General features: G+C 68.0%; 1 protein-coding gene across 4 annotated transcripts; it reads right to left on the bottom strand.

The window, feature by feature from the left end:
- Nucleotides 1–979: 979 nt before the first annotated feature.
- Nucleotides 980–17,083, bottom strand: LOC121672734 (anion exchange protein 2-like). 4 transcript variants are annotated; one of them, XM_042045527.1, is made up of 24 exons: nucleotides 17,022–17,081; nucleotides 16,261–16,315; nucleotides 11,486–11,629; nucleotides 8,712–8,880; nucleotides 8,352–8,587; nucleotides 8,091–8,215; nucleotides 7,706–7,929; nucleotides 6,845–6,981; nucleotides 6,590–6,770; nucleotides 6,369–6,504; nucleotides 6,048–6,231; nucleotides 5,855–5,969; nucleotides 5,589–5,773; nucleotides 4,841–5,054; nucleotides 4,522–4,743; nucleotides 4,217–4,365; nucleotides 3,862–4,056; nucleotides 3,539–3,781; nucleotides 3,296–3,385; nucleotides 2,930–3,096; nucleotides 2,594–2,847; nucleotides 2,118–2,287; nucleotides 1,659–1,832; nucleotides 980–1,526 (listed from the first exon to the last, which is right to left on the bottom strand). In XM_042045527.1, exons 3-24 carry the CDS (start codon nucleotides 11,543–11,545, stop codon nucleotides 1,446–1,448), a joined length of 3,711 nt encoding a protein of 1,236 aa, XP_041901461.1. In that variant the 5' UTR covers nucleotides 11,546–11,629; nucleotides 16,261–16,315; nucleotides 17,022–17,081; the 3' UTR covers nucleotides 980–1,445. The 4 variants fall into 4 exon arrangements, with proteins under 4 accessions (XP_041901461.1, XP_041901463.1, XP_041901464.1 ...); XM_042045531.1 differs by lacking the exon at nucleotides 980–1,526 and having other exon boundaries at nucleotides 1,741–1,832; nucleotides 2,118–2,252; nucleotides 17,022–17,083; XM_042045529.1 differs by lacking the exons at nucleotides 11,486–11,629; nucleotides 16,261–16,315; nucleotides 17,022–17,081 and adding an exon at nucleotides 10,959–11,337.
- Nucleotides 17,084–17,163: the final 80 nt, after the last annotated feature.

The raw sequence follows: 17,163 nt of genomic DNA, 5'->3' as shown, positions 1-17,163 counted from the left end.
CTTTCATGGAGGCTGCTGACAGGGGCTTGAGGGTGGGGTGAGGCTCGAGACTCCTCTCTTTGTGTGCCTGCACCACCTGCCCAGGTCTGAGCTAAGGCTGGATGAGCCTGGAGCTGGGAATTGTCTACACTTCCCACACCACTGTCCATGCTTGTGTCCATCCCCTCGGCAGGAACTGCGCTGCCCTCCTTCTCCAGGGAGGGTCCTGTGTCCTGGTTCTTCCTCCCACCACCACAGAAGGCTGAATGGGGCTGTGGGCTGGTGGTACTGGGGATACAAGTGGGGTCAGACATGCTGTCACCGCTCTGACGTCATCCCTGTCCCCTCACAGCTGCCCTACACGGAGCTGGAGAAGGTGAGTGGCATCGAGGAGGCCAAGCACTACCTGCGGCAGAAGCTGAGGGAGCTGCGCTTCTGAGGGATGGATCCGGGGGGTGTGGGGGGCCAGGTGGGTGCTGCCAGCCCCTTCCCCTGTGCAGGGGGATACGGAGCTGCCCCCCATCCCGGGGGGTCAGGGGGATATGGAGATGCTCCCCGTCCTGGGGGGCCAGGCTGTGGGGCCAGGCTGTGGGCACCTGCCCCCGCTGTGGGACTGGGGGAGTGAGATTATTTATTGCCATTATGGGGGGCTGGGGTGTGACTTGAGGGGTGCGTGTGGGGGGGGGGGGGGTGTTACTGGGGAAGGTCCCTCGTGGCCCCCCTGCCCCGGCTCTGCCACTTGAGCCCAGTCTGTTGCTGCAGGGGCTGGGCCTGGCCTGGGCTTCCCTCAGCACTGGGGTATCCCTGTGCTCCCACCACTGCTACCAGGATGGGGGCTGGGCCCGGCCCCTCCGTGGGGTGCAGGGGTGCCGGGGGGCTGCAGTGGATCATATGCAGGGCCGGGAGTGGGTGTGCACATGGGGCTGTTCGCAGGGCCTGGGCCAGGAGGAGGGGGGTGCTCGGGAAGGGGGGAACTTTCCAATAAAACTGGTGAAAAGTGTGCAAAGTCCGGTCTCTTTATTAGTCGAAGGCAGCGGGGGGGGGCCCCGGCCCCCAGCCCGGTAGCCTCCCAGGGCCTGCTCAGAGCAGGCCTCCCTTGGCAGGGGGGTCCCCCCAGCACCTCTGCCCTGAGCCCCATGCTCGGGATAAAGCTGTTTATTGCCTTTGAATTGCGTGTTTCATGAACCCCGGGGGGCTCAGGTGACGCCTGAGTGTCGGGCGGGAGCCGAGGGGCTGCTGAGGGGGCCGGGGGGCTCTGTCCCGGGGCGTGGGCAGCAGTGTCCAAGGGGCTGTACCGCGGCGGCGAGCCTGGGGCCGGCGTCTCTTTGGCAGGTGCCCTCCGAGAGCCTGGGGAGCGCAGGGCCCCGTCCCCGCGGGGCACAGCCACACAGCCGCCGCCCCCGGCCCCGCGGTGCGGGGTCCCGCCGTGCCCGGCGCCCATCGCGGGCCGTGAGCCGCTGGCGCCGTCACACCGGCATCGGCATCTCGTTGTACTCGTCCACACCCTCCCGCTCGTCCAGGATGGGCTCGGCCTCGGCTGCGTCCAGCTGCAGGACACGGCGGCTGAGGGGCAGCGAGGGGCCCCCGGCCCTGCCCTGCCCAGGAGGCCGCCGCTCCCCGCCTGCCCCCGGGACAAGCGACGCAGCCACTTACACACTTCATTTCCCGGCCGTACTTACACACTTCATTTCCCGGTCGGTGAAGATACGGCTGAGCAGGCACATGCGGAGCGGCACCGTGAGGATGAGGATGAAGGGGAAGGCGAGGGAGGCCACAGTGGACATGACGGCCCAGAGCACGGCCAGGCAGGCCAGCTGCAGCCCGGTGAACAGGTGCATGCGCAGCGTGCGCACCTGGGCACGGAGAGGTGTCAGGCTCAGCCGGGCCCTGTGTCCCCCTGGCACCACGGGCACAGCTTGGCCCAGGGGTACCCACAGCCCCAGACACGGTCCCCCCCCACCCCATCAGGGTCTGGCTGCCCCAGAGTCCCTACTCTGCCCTCCTCTGCCCCCCCAAACAAGGCTCTGCCACAGCCTGTCCTGCAGACACCCCAGCTCCCACACACATGTACCCAAGCCTGGCTGCTGTCCCAGACAAGGGTCCTGCCCCTAAGGATCTTCCCCAGGCCCTCTTCCCACCTTTTTGACATAGGTGACATCAGGGTGGTGCTTGGGGGGCATCAGCAGCAGCTGCAGGCGCTCGTAGAACTGGATGCCATTGAGGGAGGTGACACCCATGTAGAGGAAGATGCCGAAGAGCACAGCCAGCGGGATCTGCCGCAGCAGGTCCCCAATGACGATAGACAGCCCTGGGCCGGAGCAGTGTCAGCCTGGGGAGCGGGCTCAGCACAGCCGTCCAGCCCCACCTCCCCCTGCCCACTTAAGCCCCTCGTATGGGGAGGGTCCCACATCCCTCTGTCCACTGGGGACAGGATGACCACACCAATTTGTCTGGGGCTCAGGGTGCCCCAGCTCAATTCCCCACACTGCCCCTTCCCCACCGCAGCCCCTCCATGGCTCCCCAGCCCCCTCCACGCTGCTCCCTCCCCACTGCAACCACCCAGGGCTGCCCCCTCCGCACCAGAGTCCCCCCAGGTCCTGAGGGCCAGACCTACCGACAAGCACGGCCACCAGCAGCCCGGTGACCCGCTGCTCCTTCACCTCCTGGATCTTGGGCTTGTCCCCAGGTGCCACGGCCTTGCTCATGACAGTGAGGGCGTTGGCATGGGTGACTGAGCGCACGGTGGCTGCGGCGAGCCAGGGCAACCCAAAGAGAGCGAAGAAGCCGCCCATGGCCACAATGAGCAGGAGGTCGAGGTGGAACCCGGAGCCCTTCTGCAGCATCCGCTCCTTCTTGCTGATGATCAGCCTGGGCACAAGGGCAGATGGTTGGCACAGCACAGGCTCCCTTTGCCCCACCAATGCCCCCTGCCCGGCCCCACTGCACTCACGTGGTGATCTGGGTCTCCATGAAGATGAGGATGAAGACAAGGATGGCAGGGAGGCCGCTGGCCACCATCATCCACACAGGGAAGGCACTCTCCACACCCAGGGGGTTGATCACCCAACCCCGCTTGTCTGGGGCGGTCACTGAAAACCCACTGGGCACACTCAGCTTCTGCAGGGGGCGGGGGAGACAGAAATGCTGAGAGGGCACTGGCTGTGCTCCACAGAGTGAGAGGGGCCATGGAGGCACCGGGACCCACAGGAACCAGACTCAAAGGGAGAGGGAACGTCAGATGCTGGGAGCCAGAGGTGGCCATAGGAGGTTGTGGGGTGAGGAGTCCTGCCCAGGAGGTGGGTGGGTGGCTGCTCACCTGTGTGTAGGTGTCCTGGATGCTGTAGTCCACCAGCACCATCACCAGGATGGCAATGGGCACCCCAAAGTCCCCGATGAGCCTCCGGATCTGGGGGAACACCAGCACCAGCCTGGCCACAGTCCCCCTGGCTCACCCCAGCCCCCCTGGGCTCATCCCAGCCCCACGGCCCCCAGGCTCATCCCAGCCCCACGGCCCCCAGGCTCACCCCAGCCCCACGGCCGCATGGCCATCCCCACGCACCCGTCCAGGGAAGAAGCGGCTGTTCTTGAACTTGCGCAGGAAAAAGGCGATGAAGAAGGTGCCGGCCATGAGCACAAGTGAGAGCAGCGCCGTGTTGGGCTGCCCTGTGACCTTGGTGGCACCGCGGGCAGCCGGACTGGTGCCCAGGGCTGTGCTGTTGGTCACAGCCACACTGCCGTTGCCCCAGGCCTCGGCCGAGCTGTTGGCGCTCAGGCAGCCGTGCAGCGGGTGCTCTTGGAAGATCTGCAGCAGGAGGATGGGACGTTCAGCCCCACCCTGCCGCAGCCCTGCCACAGCCCCCCGGCTCATCCTCCACAGCTCACCTTGGCCAGCTTGGAAAAGGTCTCATAGATGAAGATGAGGGAGATGAGAAAGGCAAAGATCTCCTGGGTGAAGCGGGAGACAAAACGCACCAGGAAGCTGCCCTCAAAGGCCACCATGACCAGCACGATGAGGATGAGCCAGAAGCCAATCCAGACACGCCCCACCAGGTACTCCAGCTCGTTAGATGTGCAGAACTGCCCAGCCATATGGACAGATGATGGACAGACAGGTGTCAGGATGGTCATGGGGCCGGACAGAGCCCTGGCAGGAGGGCTGTGGGAATGTCTACCCCGGGCAGTGGGGCCAGGGCGGGGGTGTCTCCCCCAGCCCCCAGGGCAGACCCCAGCACCTCACCGTGAAAAAGGCTTCCTCAAAGACAAGCAGTGGCCCCGAGAAGCCGATGACGAGCAGGGGCTGAGCACCCAGCAGGCAGAAGAGGACACCCTGCAGCGATGTGGAGATGATCAGCTCCGACACCCCGATCAGATCCTGCGTCTTCTCCCCTGCGGCAGAACAGGCTCAGGCACACCATCAGGATGGGCCCTTTGGCCTTGGCATCACAGCCCTGCCCGCAGCACACGCACCGGGCAGCACCCAGCACCCCCTGCAAGCCCCCGTGACCCCACCACCCCTGGCAGGCCTCCACAGCCCCCACTCACCCAGCAGCCCCCCGAAGGTGATGGCAGGCGACAGCGCAGCGAAGTAGATGAAGATGACGGCAGCAATGCATTGGGGGTCCAGCGCATCGCGGAAGTCACTCAGGTACTGCGGGTACCTCCGCCGCACATCCCGGATCAGCCCCCCGAAGGGGCGGCCCGTGCGCCTCAGGGGGTCATCGTCCTCCTCGGCCTCGTCCTCCACCACCTTCAGCTTCAGCAGCGCTGGAGGTGGGCAGATGCACGGATGGACAGACAGTGAGACCCCAACAGCTGGGACACCCTCCCAAACCTTGCCCCGGCCCCAGCCCTGCCCTGGCACCTTTCTCTTCAGGGGACTTGGGCTCCAGCAGCAGCCTCCGCTCCTGCTCCATCCTCTTCTTCAGCATCTCGCGCTGGAAGTGGGCGACGCTGCGCAGCAGCTCCTCGCCCTGCACCTCGGATGGCGGCAGCACCACGCTGCAGTCCAGGAACTCGTTGATGGCATTCAGCAGGTCGTGTCGGTCATCAGCCAGGTAGGCAGCCTCATGGAATTGCTGGGAGCCATGGCAGGGTCAGTGCCCATGCCACAGCTCTGTGGTGTCCTGACAGCCCAGCATCGCACAGCCCCAAGCCCAGGGCCTCAGCATGGCCCTGGCCCTGGCACAGTCCTGAGCCCCCAACTCTGGCAGAGCCCTGGCCCCCTCCCCAGTATAGCCAAGAGACCCCAATACGGCAAGGCCCAACTCCCATCCTGGCGTGGCCCCAAGCTCCCCAGCCCCGACAGGACCCCAAGCCGTCATCCTGGCATGTCTCTGAGACCCCAGCACTGGCAAAATCTGAGCCCTCCAGCCCATCCCATCCAAGTCCTGAGCTCCCGCCCCCATCACAGCCCCAAACCCCCAACCCAGTGGTGCCTCAAGACCAGCACAACCCTGAACCCCCAGCCCTGAGCTCCTTCTCCAGAACAGCCTCAAGCCCCTGCCCCAGTAGAGCCCTGAACCCCCATCCTGGCACAGCCCCAAACCCCCCAACCTGGCACAGCCTGAGCCCCCCACCCTGGCAGGACCCCAGTGCCCCAGGGCACGGACCTTGTCGGACATGAGGGTGGAGATGGAACGCCCAATCTCATGATAGTCCATGTGGGTGCTGCTGGGGCCCAGCAGCACGAAGAGGAATCGCACAGGCACAGGCACCTCCAGCACCGCGTCCAGCTCCACAGCCTCCTGCAGCCGCACAAAGGCCATGGTGGGCTGGTCCAGGAACTCCACACAGCCTGGGGTCACAAGGGGCACAGGGGTCACCAGGGTGCCCGGCAGGAGGTCCCCACCCCCCTGTCCTGCCCACCCCTCCATACCCACGAGCACCACCGTGGCCTCAGCGTTGTCTGGGATCTTCTCCAGCAGCTTCAGCTCGTGCTTTGACTTGGAGCGAGTGATGCCGGCTGGGGGCGTGGGAGTGAGGACCTCCCTCTGTGGGGACAGAGTGGGGGACTGGGGTCAGAGCCCTTCCCCGAGACAGAGGTAGGGCTGGGGGGCCATGGCACCCACCTCCCGCTCCACGTCAACGCGCGTGTCGTGCTCGCCGGCGTGGCCGGCTATGAGGGGCTCGGTGACAGCTGGCTCACTGCCCTCAGCCACGTGGTTGGTGCTGTGGTGGTGCACGAGCAGGGAGCCCAGGCTGCCCGCCGAGATGTTCCGCGGGAAGGAGAACTCCTTCTCGTCGCTCGGGTGGCTGCGGGACAGGGCCAGGGCTGTCAATGGAGGCCCAATGGCACAGCCATTGCCAGAATCCCAGGGACAGCGTGAGCCCCGCAGCTCAGGGAGCAGAGCCCAGGGGAAGGAGGCTGTGTTCGTGCCCCCCATGCCCACCTGTGCTTGAGCAGCAGCGCCCGCAGCACGTTGGCGCGGTCCTCGGCCCGGATCTGGTCCGTGATGACCATCTGCTCCACCACCTGGTGAGCCACCCCTGGCAGCGTCTTTTGGTCCAGGTCCAGGAGCACGGCCCCTGGACAAGGGAGTGGGGGCTGAGGCCAGCAGGGACAGGACCCCACCTCACCATGGGACCCGCAGAGTGGTCTCCGCCTCCCTACCGTGGGCCAGGGTCTTGCGGAGCTCCAGGAGGCTGCGGAAGGAGAGGGAGGCCACATGTGGCTTGCCCCAGCGGTCCGTCTCCTCCTCCACGTCCTCCTCGAACTTGATCCAGCGTGCCGTCTCCTTCCACTGCAGCTCCTGGTTCTTGTCCGCCACCAGCTCGTTCAGCTCCACAAACACCTGCAGCACAGCGCGGTCAGTGCTGGGACCCAGGGCCCCCGTCCCTGCCCGTGCCCTGCCCCAGGACCCTGCACCTCGTGGGGTTGCCGGTCCTGCTTGCGCTGCCGCGTGCTGGGCTCCTTGTGGTCCTTGCTGACGTGGACCATCTGTGCCTTGGCGCTCTTCCGCACCAGGTGCCGGCGCACGCCCGGCACATCCTCAAAGCGGTGACCTGAGGGGGGTCAGCAATGGTATGGGGTGGGAAATCTGTGGGGCCCTGATTCTCAAACCCCAGCACAGGGGACACTGAGCCCTGGCATGAGCGGCCATGGACCTGTGGGATGCGTCCTGCCTGGGATAGCTCAGGGCAGAGCGACCATCCCAGTGCTGGGGGCAAGTGCTGCAGCACTCGGGGGGTCACTTGGTCACCACCAGCAGTGTCAAGCAGGAGTTGAGGTAGCTCCTGGCACTGGGGTCACCTGCTCCCCATGTGCCAACACCCACATGTGCTCACTGGCACATGGGCTCTGCCCTGGCTGCGCTCCCCTGGGAGCTCCACAGCAAAAGTGTCACCCGCCACCCTGAGAGTCCTGGACTGTGAATCCCTGGGGCCAGTGAGTGCCCAGGGGAGCTGCCACCACTGCTACTGCCGTCACTGGCTCCAGCTGCCCTGGGCTCAGCTCCTGGCCACACTCCACAGGGACTCAGCCCAGCCCTGGCACCAGGGATGAGTCCCCTGTGGTTCTCCCCAGCACTGGGAGCAGGGTCAGTGCCTGCACCCAGCCCAGCTTGACTGCAGCCACAAGGCAATCTGGCACTGCCGGCCCCACTGTCCCCAACCCACCATCCCCAGCCCCACTCCACTGGCACTGCCTCACCCACTGTCCCGGCCCTGCTCGCCCGACACAGACTGGTCACCAGTGCAGCCCCAGGTGCACAGGGAGCCTCCCACTCACTCTTCATGTAGTCCAGGTCGGCCGAGGCCAGTGTCTGTGCCTCTGACTCGTCTGTCGGCATCTTCTGGTACCGGTCCTGCTCAGCAGCTGTCATGCTGCCAATGCACCGCCGCTCGTGCAGGTTGTAGCTTCGGTGCCCCGGCTGTGACTTCGGCGCAGGGCGACCCGGGGATGCAGCCTCAGCAGCTGCCCCCTCCCCCAGAGCCCCCTGCTCTGCATCAGGGCTGCAAGGTAGGAGTCCACCTCAGTGCCGAGCCCCCCCTCTGCACCCCGATCCTGTCATGGGGTACTGGAAGGGGCTGCCCAGTCCCCAGCCCTGCCATGGGGCGGCCAGAGGATGCTGCCAACTCCTCAAGAGCCCCAGCATTGCCCAACCCCAGCTCACCTGCTGGCCTGGGCTTCCTTCGGGGTCACGCCCCCCCGGGGCTCTGGGGGGGAGCCAGGCAGTGCCGCGGGGGCTGCTGGCTCCTCTGCCTGGCGGTCGGCCACCTCATCCTCCTGCAAGAAGAACTGGGGGGGGGAGGGGGTGAGCCGGCTGCTGGGGAGCCGTGTCTCCCTGGCCGTGGGCTCCTCTGGTGCCCCAGCTGTGCCCAGACACCCCGAGCCGGGGGGCACAGCGCTGCCCGCACCCCAGCCCTGCCCTCACCTGCACTGCCTCGGCTGGCCCGGGCTGCCGCAGCTCCTCCACCGACCGCTCTGTCTCCGTGTCGCACGCGTCATCCTCATCTTCTTCGGCCTCCTCGATGGTGGGGGTCTCTCCAGGGACAGAGGCCCGCCGAGCCTTCTTTTTGCCCTTTTTCGGGATCCCCTTCTTGCGGCGGGCGTCAGGGGGCAGGTGCGTGGAGAGGGGGTGGTGGATGTGGTGGGACGACTGGCGGTGGTCTGGGGGGACCGGGAGTTGGTGCTGTGTTCCCTGCCCATTTCCTGCCCGTTCCCCACTCCCAGCTTGCCCCCTGTCTGCTCCCTGCCCATTCCCTGCTCCGTGCCAGCCCTTGGCCCTGCTCACACTCGAAGTCCTCCTCGCTGTAGCTGCGCCCGGCCTCCTCAGCGTTGCGGGGGTGAGCGTCGTTCAGGATCTCCTCGAAGCGCTCCACGCCCAGCGCCTTGTTCAGGTCCTTCTCCTCCTCCTCCTCCCCGAAGACAGGTGAGCCGGCACCCGGCGCCTCCTGCTCGGGCTGTGGGCCGGCAGCAGGGATGAGCGGGCACGCGGCCCCGGTGGCACCGCCGCCCGCCACGCCACTGGCCCCCAGCGCGCCCCGGTCCTGCAGCCCCGCGGGATGGGAGCCCCGGACAGGGGAGCCCCCAAAGGCACCCAAGGGCTGTGCGCGCCCTGCGCCCTGGGCTAGGCACCCACAGCATCATTCGCCCCCCACACACCCCCAGCACCCCCAGCCTCAGCGCTGTGCTCCAGTGTCACCTGCACCCCATGTGCCACAGCACCCCAGTTCCAGGCCCTGAGGCTGTGCCCCTGGGCATCCCAGTGCCCTGCTCTCCTAGGGACTGGGACCCAGCACCACCAGTGCCGTGCCCCCGGACAACCTCAGCACCCCTAGTGCCGTGCCCTGGTGCCCCCCGCACACCCCGCAGTGCTGTTCCCCCGGTCCAACCCCAGGGCTGTCCCCGCCCCGCTCCCCGGCCCCTGCACCCGCAGAGCCCCGGCGCTGTGCCCCCCCACCCAGTGCTGCTGCTGCACCCCGGCCGTGGGTGCTGGGGGGCCAAGGGGTGGGCTCGGGGGGGAGGGGCTGCGGGGGCAGGGGGGCGGGGCTGGGGACGGGAGGGGATGCGGGGCTGGGGGCGTAGAGGGATGTGGAGGAGTGGGGGGTGGGGGGGGTTGCGCGGGGAATGCGGGACTGGGGGTTGCAGGGGGGGTGCGGGGACACGGGCGATGCGGAGCTGGGCTGGATACGAAGGATGCGGGGCTGGCGGTTGCGGGGGACTTGCTGGGGGAGTGCGGGAGGGGCTGCGGGGACAGCGGGGGGCGCGTCCCCGGCCGGTCCTACCTGAGTCATGGCGGAGCCGCTCCCGCCGCAGCTCCCGCAGCGCTTTATCGGAGCGGCGGGACCGGCCGGGGATGGGGCCGGGGGGGGAGAGCGAGGGGGGGGGGGGGGGGGGAACCGGGGGGGGCGGCGGCTCCGTCCCGGCCTCGCCAAATATTGACGGAGCCGCCTCGCGCCCGTCTCAAGGTGACGGCGAACGCAGAGGGCACCGGCGGCACCGCGGCACCGGCGGCGGCCCCGGAGCGACCGGCCCCCCCCGAATGCACCGACTCCCTCCGGGATGCACCGGCCCCCCCGGAATGCACCGACTCCCCCCGGGATGCACCGGCCCCCTGGGATGCACCGGTCCCACTCGGGATGCGCCGATCCCCCCGCCAACTCCGGCCCCTCGGGACGCACCAACACCCCGGGACGCATCAGCCCCACCCGCCGAGCCGCGGCCCCCCCCGAGCAGCCGGCTCCCCTCGCCGAGCTCAGATTCTTCCCCCGGAATGCAGCGACCCCACGGTCACGCTCCAATGCCCCGGTGCTGCACGGCTCCCTCGGTAAATCCCCTCCCAGTGCTGCACCCACGGCCCCTGCGGGGGCTGCGCAGCCGCCCCCCCCCGCCACGGCCCCCTCCCAGTGACCCTGGGACCCAGGTCCTGGACCTGGGGTGGGGGGCAGGGGGGTACAGGGGCACCCCGGGCACCACGATCTGCCTGCAGGGACACGCCGGGCAGTGGGGGGAGCTCCCACCACCCCGAGTGGGCACCCCACAGCACTTGCTGGTCCAGGGCTGTGCTACGGCCACCCCACACGAATCCCAGCCCAGGTGTCATGTATGAGCACAGGTTCCCCATCCCCGCCCCCACCGCACAGTGATCACAGGGCCCCCCAGGGGGGTAACCCAGAGGGTGACACAGGGGGTGACCCAGGTGACGACCCACACCACCCCATCACACCCACCACCCTGGCACACAGAGCCTGCCACGTGATGGCAGCAGTGGCGTCAGCGACGTCCTGCACCTGCATCCCCCCACTCCTGCCACATCCCTTCCACCATCTCCACGACCCCTTTGATCCCCCCGACCCCTCAGGCCCCTTTGGCCATGGCCCCATGGCCCCAAACCTGCCGGGCTCCATCCTGCACCCCAGCAGCACCCAACACACTCCTTCGTCCGGCACCTGACGTGACCCTGGCACAGGTGGGCACGGTGCCCGGGGTTGGCACTGCAGAGAGAGCCCCCCGACAGCCCCTCTAGGCCGCAGTTTACCTGGGAGCCCAGGAGGAACTCCATTAGGATGGGGCCAGTCCCATCCCCGGTCACGTGCGCGCGACAGGGACTTGCCAACGGCACCGGGCAGCCGCGGCACGACACGGGGGTCAATCATTAACTCGGCCCGGGACCTGTCGCCAGGGCAGTGCCGGCACCGCGGGCATCACCACGGCCGTGCCACCAGCGGCACTGGCACCGTGCTGGCCCCAAGGGCACCTGCCACCCTGGCACAGCTGGCCTGGCCTGCCCCGGGGAGCTGCTGTGGGGCAGTCCTGCCCCATGGCTGAGCAATAGGGCAGGTACCACACAACACTGCCAGCACCCCACAACCCTGCCCCACAGCTGAGCAGTGGGGCAGGTGCTATGGGCACTGCCAGCACCCCACAGCGCAGCAACCGGGCATCCCCAGGCGCACCACGGCAGGAGGGCTGAGCCATGACTCCCGTCACCCCTCCAGGCAGCATCAGGGGGTGCAGCCTCTCATCCCCCCCAGCCATGAGGCCCGCCCCCGCGGTGGCACTTACGCTCTGGAAGGCTGAGGAGACAATGTGGTGAAGCTCAGAAGACACCTGGGAGTGGGTCATGGTGCCGGCACGGCCCCCGGCACAGCCGGCTTAGCCCTTTTCCTTCTCGCGGGGGCTCAGGGGATGCTGTCGGGGCAGCATAACCTGGGAACACAGAGGGGGATCAGGGGGTCCCCTCGGAGCAGTGCCGCAGGCAGGGGCCGGGGCTGCCCCTCCTCGGGTTGGGCTGGCTCCGGGCTGGTTTGTCTTGGCCACCGGTTGGAATGGGAGAGCTGTGGCCAAGACAAACGCCAGGAGGGGAGCGGAGTCGGGGCAGCGGGACCCCGGGCAAGCACCCAACCCTGTGGGGTGCAGGCAGGGTGCCAGACTCGGGGGGCACAGCAGCACCCGACCCTCCTGAAACCCCACAACCCCCCCAGTTTCCCCAGCCCAACCCAGCTTCCACCCACATTTGCCCCTTGGCAGCTCCCCGGGCCCTGCGCTGACCCCTCTGGCACCGGTGTGCTGGGTTTATTGCCACGGGAGCTGGCCCCACGTGACGGTGGGGACTGAGGAGGGTGGTGACGGATGACTGCGTCTCACATGAGTGGCATCACCATCCTCGTCACCATCACTGCTGGGGTGCCAGCACGGTGGCTGTGGTGAGGCTTGAGGAGTCGTGGCCTCAGTGAATGCCAAGGCTGTGGCTCCTCGAGCCTCACCATGGCCCTGGATCCCACCTTTCCCCAAAATTCGGTGCTACCCTGCTCCGGCTGTTCCCTAATCCCTGCTCCCGTCCGGGGCCAGAGCCAGCACATCCACATTCCAGCAAGCAGATTATCCGCCCTGCCACGCCGCTCTCCTGGGGCGCCCGCCAAGCCGCCGCCAGCATTCAACCCCCCCCCCCCAAATTCAGGATGGGACCCTCCCACGGGGGGGACGTGGTGCTGGGCCACCACCTCGGTGGATGCCAGGGCACTGGTGCGGGATGGTATCGCTGCTCCCGGCACTAAGCAGCTTTTTGGGCTTAGTCCTGTGGGCAGCTTGGGATTAGTTTGGGAACACACTGGGATTGTTCTCGGGAACATCGTGCTCTCACCAAAACACCCAAAAAGCGGGTCCTGGCCCCCTGGCCCCCAGGTGCTACGGCAGGATGGTGACACTGGGGACATGTGGCGCCCAGGAGCCGGGGGCATGACCCCGCTGGAAAGGATGACGGACAGCTGGGGAGGGGCACGGGGGGGGGGACACTTCTGCTTTCCATGGCAGTCGCTGAGTCACGGACGAGCAGTGGCCGGGAACAGCTCAGGGCTCACGCCAGCCCTGTGGAAAGGGGCCAGAACAAGCCTTGATTGGTGCCCTATGGCCAACCCCACTCCCAGGACGCTCTGGCACCCTGGGATGGGGGGACAGATCCGGAGTAGACACCCCAGGACAGTCCCACCGTCACCACATGGCTGCAGTGCCAGCACCTTGCCCTGCTCCCGGGAAGAAGGGTCGGGACACACACCCGCGGCCACGGCGGCGACAGGACCGTGACGGTGTCGGTGCTGGCACCAGCACCAGCCGCGCCCCGCGCTCGGCCCCACAGCACAATGGCTCCTTGTGCAAGGCCGGGCCGCCCCGATAAGCGGGGCAGGACCGCGATCCCGAGCGGCTGCCAGCACTGGCCACGCCGGGAATGACCTGTCGCTGCCATGGGTGCTCAGCTCCGCCGCCACGGCCACTCCTGCGCCACCGGAGTCACATTCCTGGGACCGGCCCTGGCCTGCCTGAGCTGCTGAGGCGATTAGAGGGCTCGGCCCTGGCCCCACACTGCCTTGGGGCTGCCCCAGAGGGCCCAGGAGCTCCTGGACCCACCTCTGCAGCGCTGGGGCAGTGGGCTGAGCGCGGTGGGAAGCAGGACCCGCATGAATGCTGGCACCCGCACTGCAGGCAGCACATTCACACCATGATACACATGTCCACACCAGGACAATTGTGTCCTGGGCAGCCTGTCCACACTGGGACAACCACGTCCACACCGGGACACCCACGTCCTGGGAAGCCAGTCCCCACATCCACACCAGGACAACCATGTCCATAGCACAGACCCAAAATCCCATGAGAAGGGACAAGACTGGGAGCAGGGGACCCCCAGGGCAGCAAGTGTCCTCCTGCCCACTCTCCCATGCCGGTGCCCCCACTACCAGCAGCACCATGACTCCTGTCACTACGTCTGTTGCCACCACCACGTCACTCGGCAGATCCCTGCCATGGCTCAGCACACAAACATGTGCCACCCACACTTGTGCCCACACTGGCACCAAGGCTGATGGTGACCCCTGCACCACGTTCCCCAGTCTCGGTGGTGACACCAGCTGCCCCCTCGGTGACAAGGAACACACCGTGTCGGTTGTGGCCTCCCTGCTGGCAGCACCCCCCAGCACAGCATGTGCCAGGCAGGAGGAATGGCTGGGGCGAGGCCAGCACAGCCCAGGCTGCGCCCATCGCCTGGGCAGACATGTCCAGGGAAGTCAGGAGACCCCCAGTTCCCTGCACCCCGAAATGGAGGAGGCCCAGTGGGTGCCCCAGCACTCTGCCCACCCCCAAGGATGGGAGTCCCCCCAGCTCCCTGCAGCCCCTTGCCCCTTGCTCCCCGCCCCAGCTCACCTGGCTGCTCTGGGAGACCCCTGGGAGATACTGGCACCCCGTGAGCCCCCCAGATCCCACCCAGCAGAGGCAGTTGGGATCCTGCACCCTCTCATCACCTTGGGACACCACGGAACGGAGCTGGGCCAGACACCACTGGCTCCCGCCTGGCAGAGCTTCATTCACTGAAACTTTGGAAACCAACACCAAAAATATTCGCCTCCCTCCCACCACACCCCCCTGCCCACCTACCAAAACTACCATGATCTTGAGATGAATCACAGCTCTGCACCCATGTGGTGCCCCTACCACTGTCATTGCCACTGTCACCGATGTGCCAGGGTACCCCCCACCACCACACTGCCACCTCAGAGAGGTCAAGACCTCCCCCCAGGCAGCACCAGACCCGCAAGAGGCTCCTGCCATTGCCATCGGTGGTCCCCCCCCATTGTCTCATCCCAGGCCAGGAGGGGACAGGCACAGCTGCTCCCCACAACCCTGTGGGGACATGCACCAGCATTGACAGCTTGGTCCCTGCAGGATAGCACCTCTTTGAGGGGGTGGTCTGGCCACAGGGACAGCCGCTCTGTCACCTACGGCAGGTCTGGGCGACGCCCACCCACCCACGGCTGTCGGAGCCCACCGGGGAGGTATCACTGCCGCTGTGCCACCCCCGGTCCCGGCACAGCGTCGGCCACACTCACCCCATCACACGCCGGCCCGGTAAGCCCAAGGCTGCAGCAGCTCCTGCCGCTCCCACCTCCCGAGGACGGGGTCCTGCCCAGCGGGAATGGCGTGGGATCCCCGGCACGGCAGGGGTGAGGCCCGTCCGGAGCAGGACCGCGGGCAGCCGCACTGTGCCCGGAGCTGCCGAGCGCTGCCAGGAGTTTTATACCGGCTCAGGAGGAAAACAACCCGCGGGAGCAGCGGCGGGAGCGCGAGGCTTTGTTCCGTGGAGCAGCCCCGGATCCAAACAGCGCAGCTCTGCCAAGTCCTTCGCCGTGGCTCCCGTGGCGACCCCACTCCCGCCCCACGCGTCTTTGGGGACACAGGGGACATGACCCCCGCCATAAGCGCAGGGTCCCACGTCGGGCGAGGGTTGTGGCCACCCCCTTGGCCTCACGCCCCTGGAATGCCCCGTGCGGCGTCCTCGGGCAGCCAGCCCGGTCCCTGCGGCCACCACGTCCCGTCTAATGACAGGCTGTGACTGTGGGGGCTGCGACGGGGACAGCACGGGGACACGGCTCCCACGGTCCCCTCCCTTCCGCCGGCCGGGATGGCATCCGCAGGCAGGGTGGCACCTGGGTCACCCTCAGTCCTTCCCAGGGCACAGGAGGTGCCAGGAGGGTCCCCCAACCCGTCCTTTGGACCCTTCTGCCAGCCCCATCTCCTGTAGCATCGCTGCCCGCCCAGGACAGGTGACAAAACAGGTACAGACCTACCTGGGCACGGGGCCAGCCCCGCTCCTGGCCCCCGAGCCCCCGGGAGCACGGGCGGAAGGGCTGCCGGCGGGGAGGCGCAGGTGCCGGTGCCAGTGGATCGTTAGAACGATCACATCCCGGGTTTTTTTGGCAACCGCTTGAAGCGGTGCAGCGACCCCGAAAGGCTCGACAGCAGGGTCCCCACTGGAGCCCTCCTCCGTGGGGGGACGGGGCAGGCACGGAGCCCTTCCCGCAGCACTGGGAGCTGCCAACATAATTCCACTACGGAGCGATCCCAACTCCTGACACCGTATCGAAGACCGAAAGGGTCTCTGCAGCTGGGAAGAGGGGCAGCCACAGGCAACGCAGCCCCCAAAACCTGTTCCCATCCCAACCTGCTGCACTCTCCCTGGGGACGCGCTGTGGGGCCATGGGAGCCCACGCTCCGTGGGAGAGCCCCGGGCTGGAGCCGTGCCCGGCGTTGCTCAACGCCGGATGGTTTCGCAAGGGGCAGTGCCCCGGCACCGGCGGCTCTCAGCGGGCACCGTGCGACTCCCCAGGCCCCTCGGACACTCCGTTCAGGGGGAGCAGGACGGTGGCAGGTGGCTGGATGATCCTAGTCCCCTTCCTGGTCCTGTGGACCCCTCAGACCCCTCCGCTCGCGGGGAGCGGGTGGGTGCAGGACGGCTCCAGCCAGGTGACAGGGACACACACCTGGTCCCCCCCCAGCCCCGCGTCTCTCACCTGCCGAGGGCTACCGGGCTCAGGCGCCGCGGGGGAAGCGCATGGAGCGGCCTCGCTGCAAGAGAGAGGGATAAAGATGGTGAAGGGTCCTGGATTTCCCCCTGCCCCACGCGGCGTCTGGGATCCACCGTGACCCCGAGAGCAGGGTCTGGGGTCACCTGAGACCACCCTGCTCGGGGCTCCAGCGGCGGCGGGGAAAGGCCGAGCTCCAACGTCCCGGGCAGCATCGCTGCTGGCCGGGAGGACGGTGGTGCCGGGGTGTCCGGGAGGGGTCCAGAGGGGCCCCCCGGGCGTCCCGGGGTGCCGGGGTGGTCCTGGGGGATGCCCGGGGCTGGGTATTGCTCCACCTGCAGCCGAAGGAGCCAAGGCATCCGGAGCATATGCTGGGAGACCCGGAGTCCCGGGACACGGCACAGCCGCCCTGAACCCCCCCACCGCGGCAGGGGCCCCGGGAAGGCAGCGGGGGGAAGCAGAGCCGCGGCCGCGCCGGGACCTGGAGTTGCCAGGGCGGGCCGGGACGGGACCGGGACTGAAGCTGCCGCGGGCGGGGCGGGAGAGGAGGGAGCGGAACGGAGGGGGCTCGGTGAGAGCAGCGTGCGGGGAGCGGGGACAGCGCGGGGGAGCGGGGACAGCACCGGCGGGGACGAGCGGCACCGGGAGGGGAGGGCAGGGGCACCGGGACCGGGACCGGACCAGCCGTGCTGCACCCTGCCAGCCCCACCGCCTCTGCTCACGATCCCGCTGCTGGTGCCGCCGCTTACCGGACAGTCCGGCCGCGCCGGGCGGGTCTGCGCGTCCCCGCGGGGCGGAGCAGCGGGAGCGCGCCGGGGCGGGGCGGCACCGGGCGGGTCCGCACCGCTTCCGGCACCAATCCGGCGGGTGCGGACACCGTCCCCGCAATGG

Source organism: Corvus kubaryi, unplaced genomic scaffold (assembly GCF_017639235.1).
Source record: "Corvus kubaryi isolate FWS band 111438036 unplaced genomic scaffold, C.kubaryi_AGA036_p1.0 64888, whole genome shotgun sequence".
In the NCBI taxonomy this organism is placed as follows: Eukaryota; Metazoa; Chordata; class Aves; order Passeriformes; family Corvidae; genus Corvus; species Corvus kubaryi.
This window is presented reverse-complemented; position numbering and strand designations above follow the sequence as displayed.

What these genes read in the sequence shown, in the direction of transcription:
- LOC121672734 (XM_042045527.1), bottom strand. Translation starts at nt 11,545, where the DNA reads ATGACCCACTCCCAGGTGTCTTCTGAGCTTCACCACATTGTCTCCTCA. An exon ending in CCGCAAGACCCTGGCCCACG is followed by an intron (nt 6,505 to 6,589) that starts GTAGGGAGGCGG and finishes TCCCTTGTCCAG; the next exon opens with GGGCCGTGCTCCTGGACCTG. An exon ending in GCTGGTGGCCGTGCTTGTCG is followed by an intron (nt 2,288 to 2,593) that starts GTAGGTCTGGCC and finishes GCTCCGGCCCAG; the next exon opens with GGCTGTCTATCGTCATTGGG.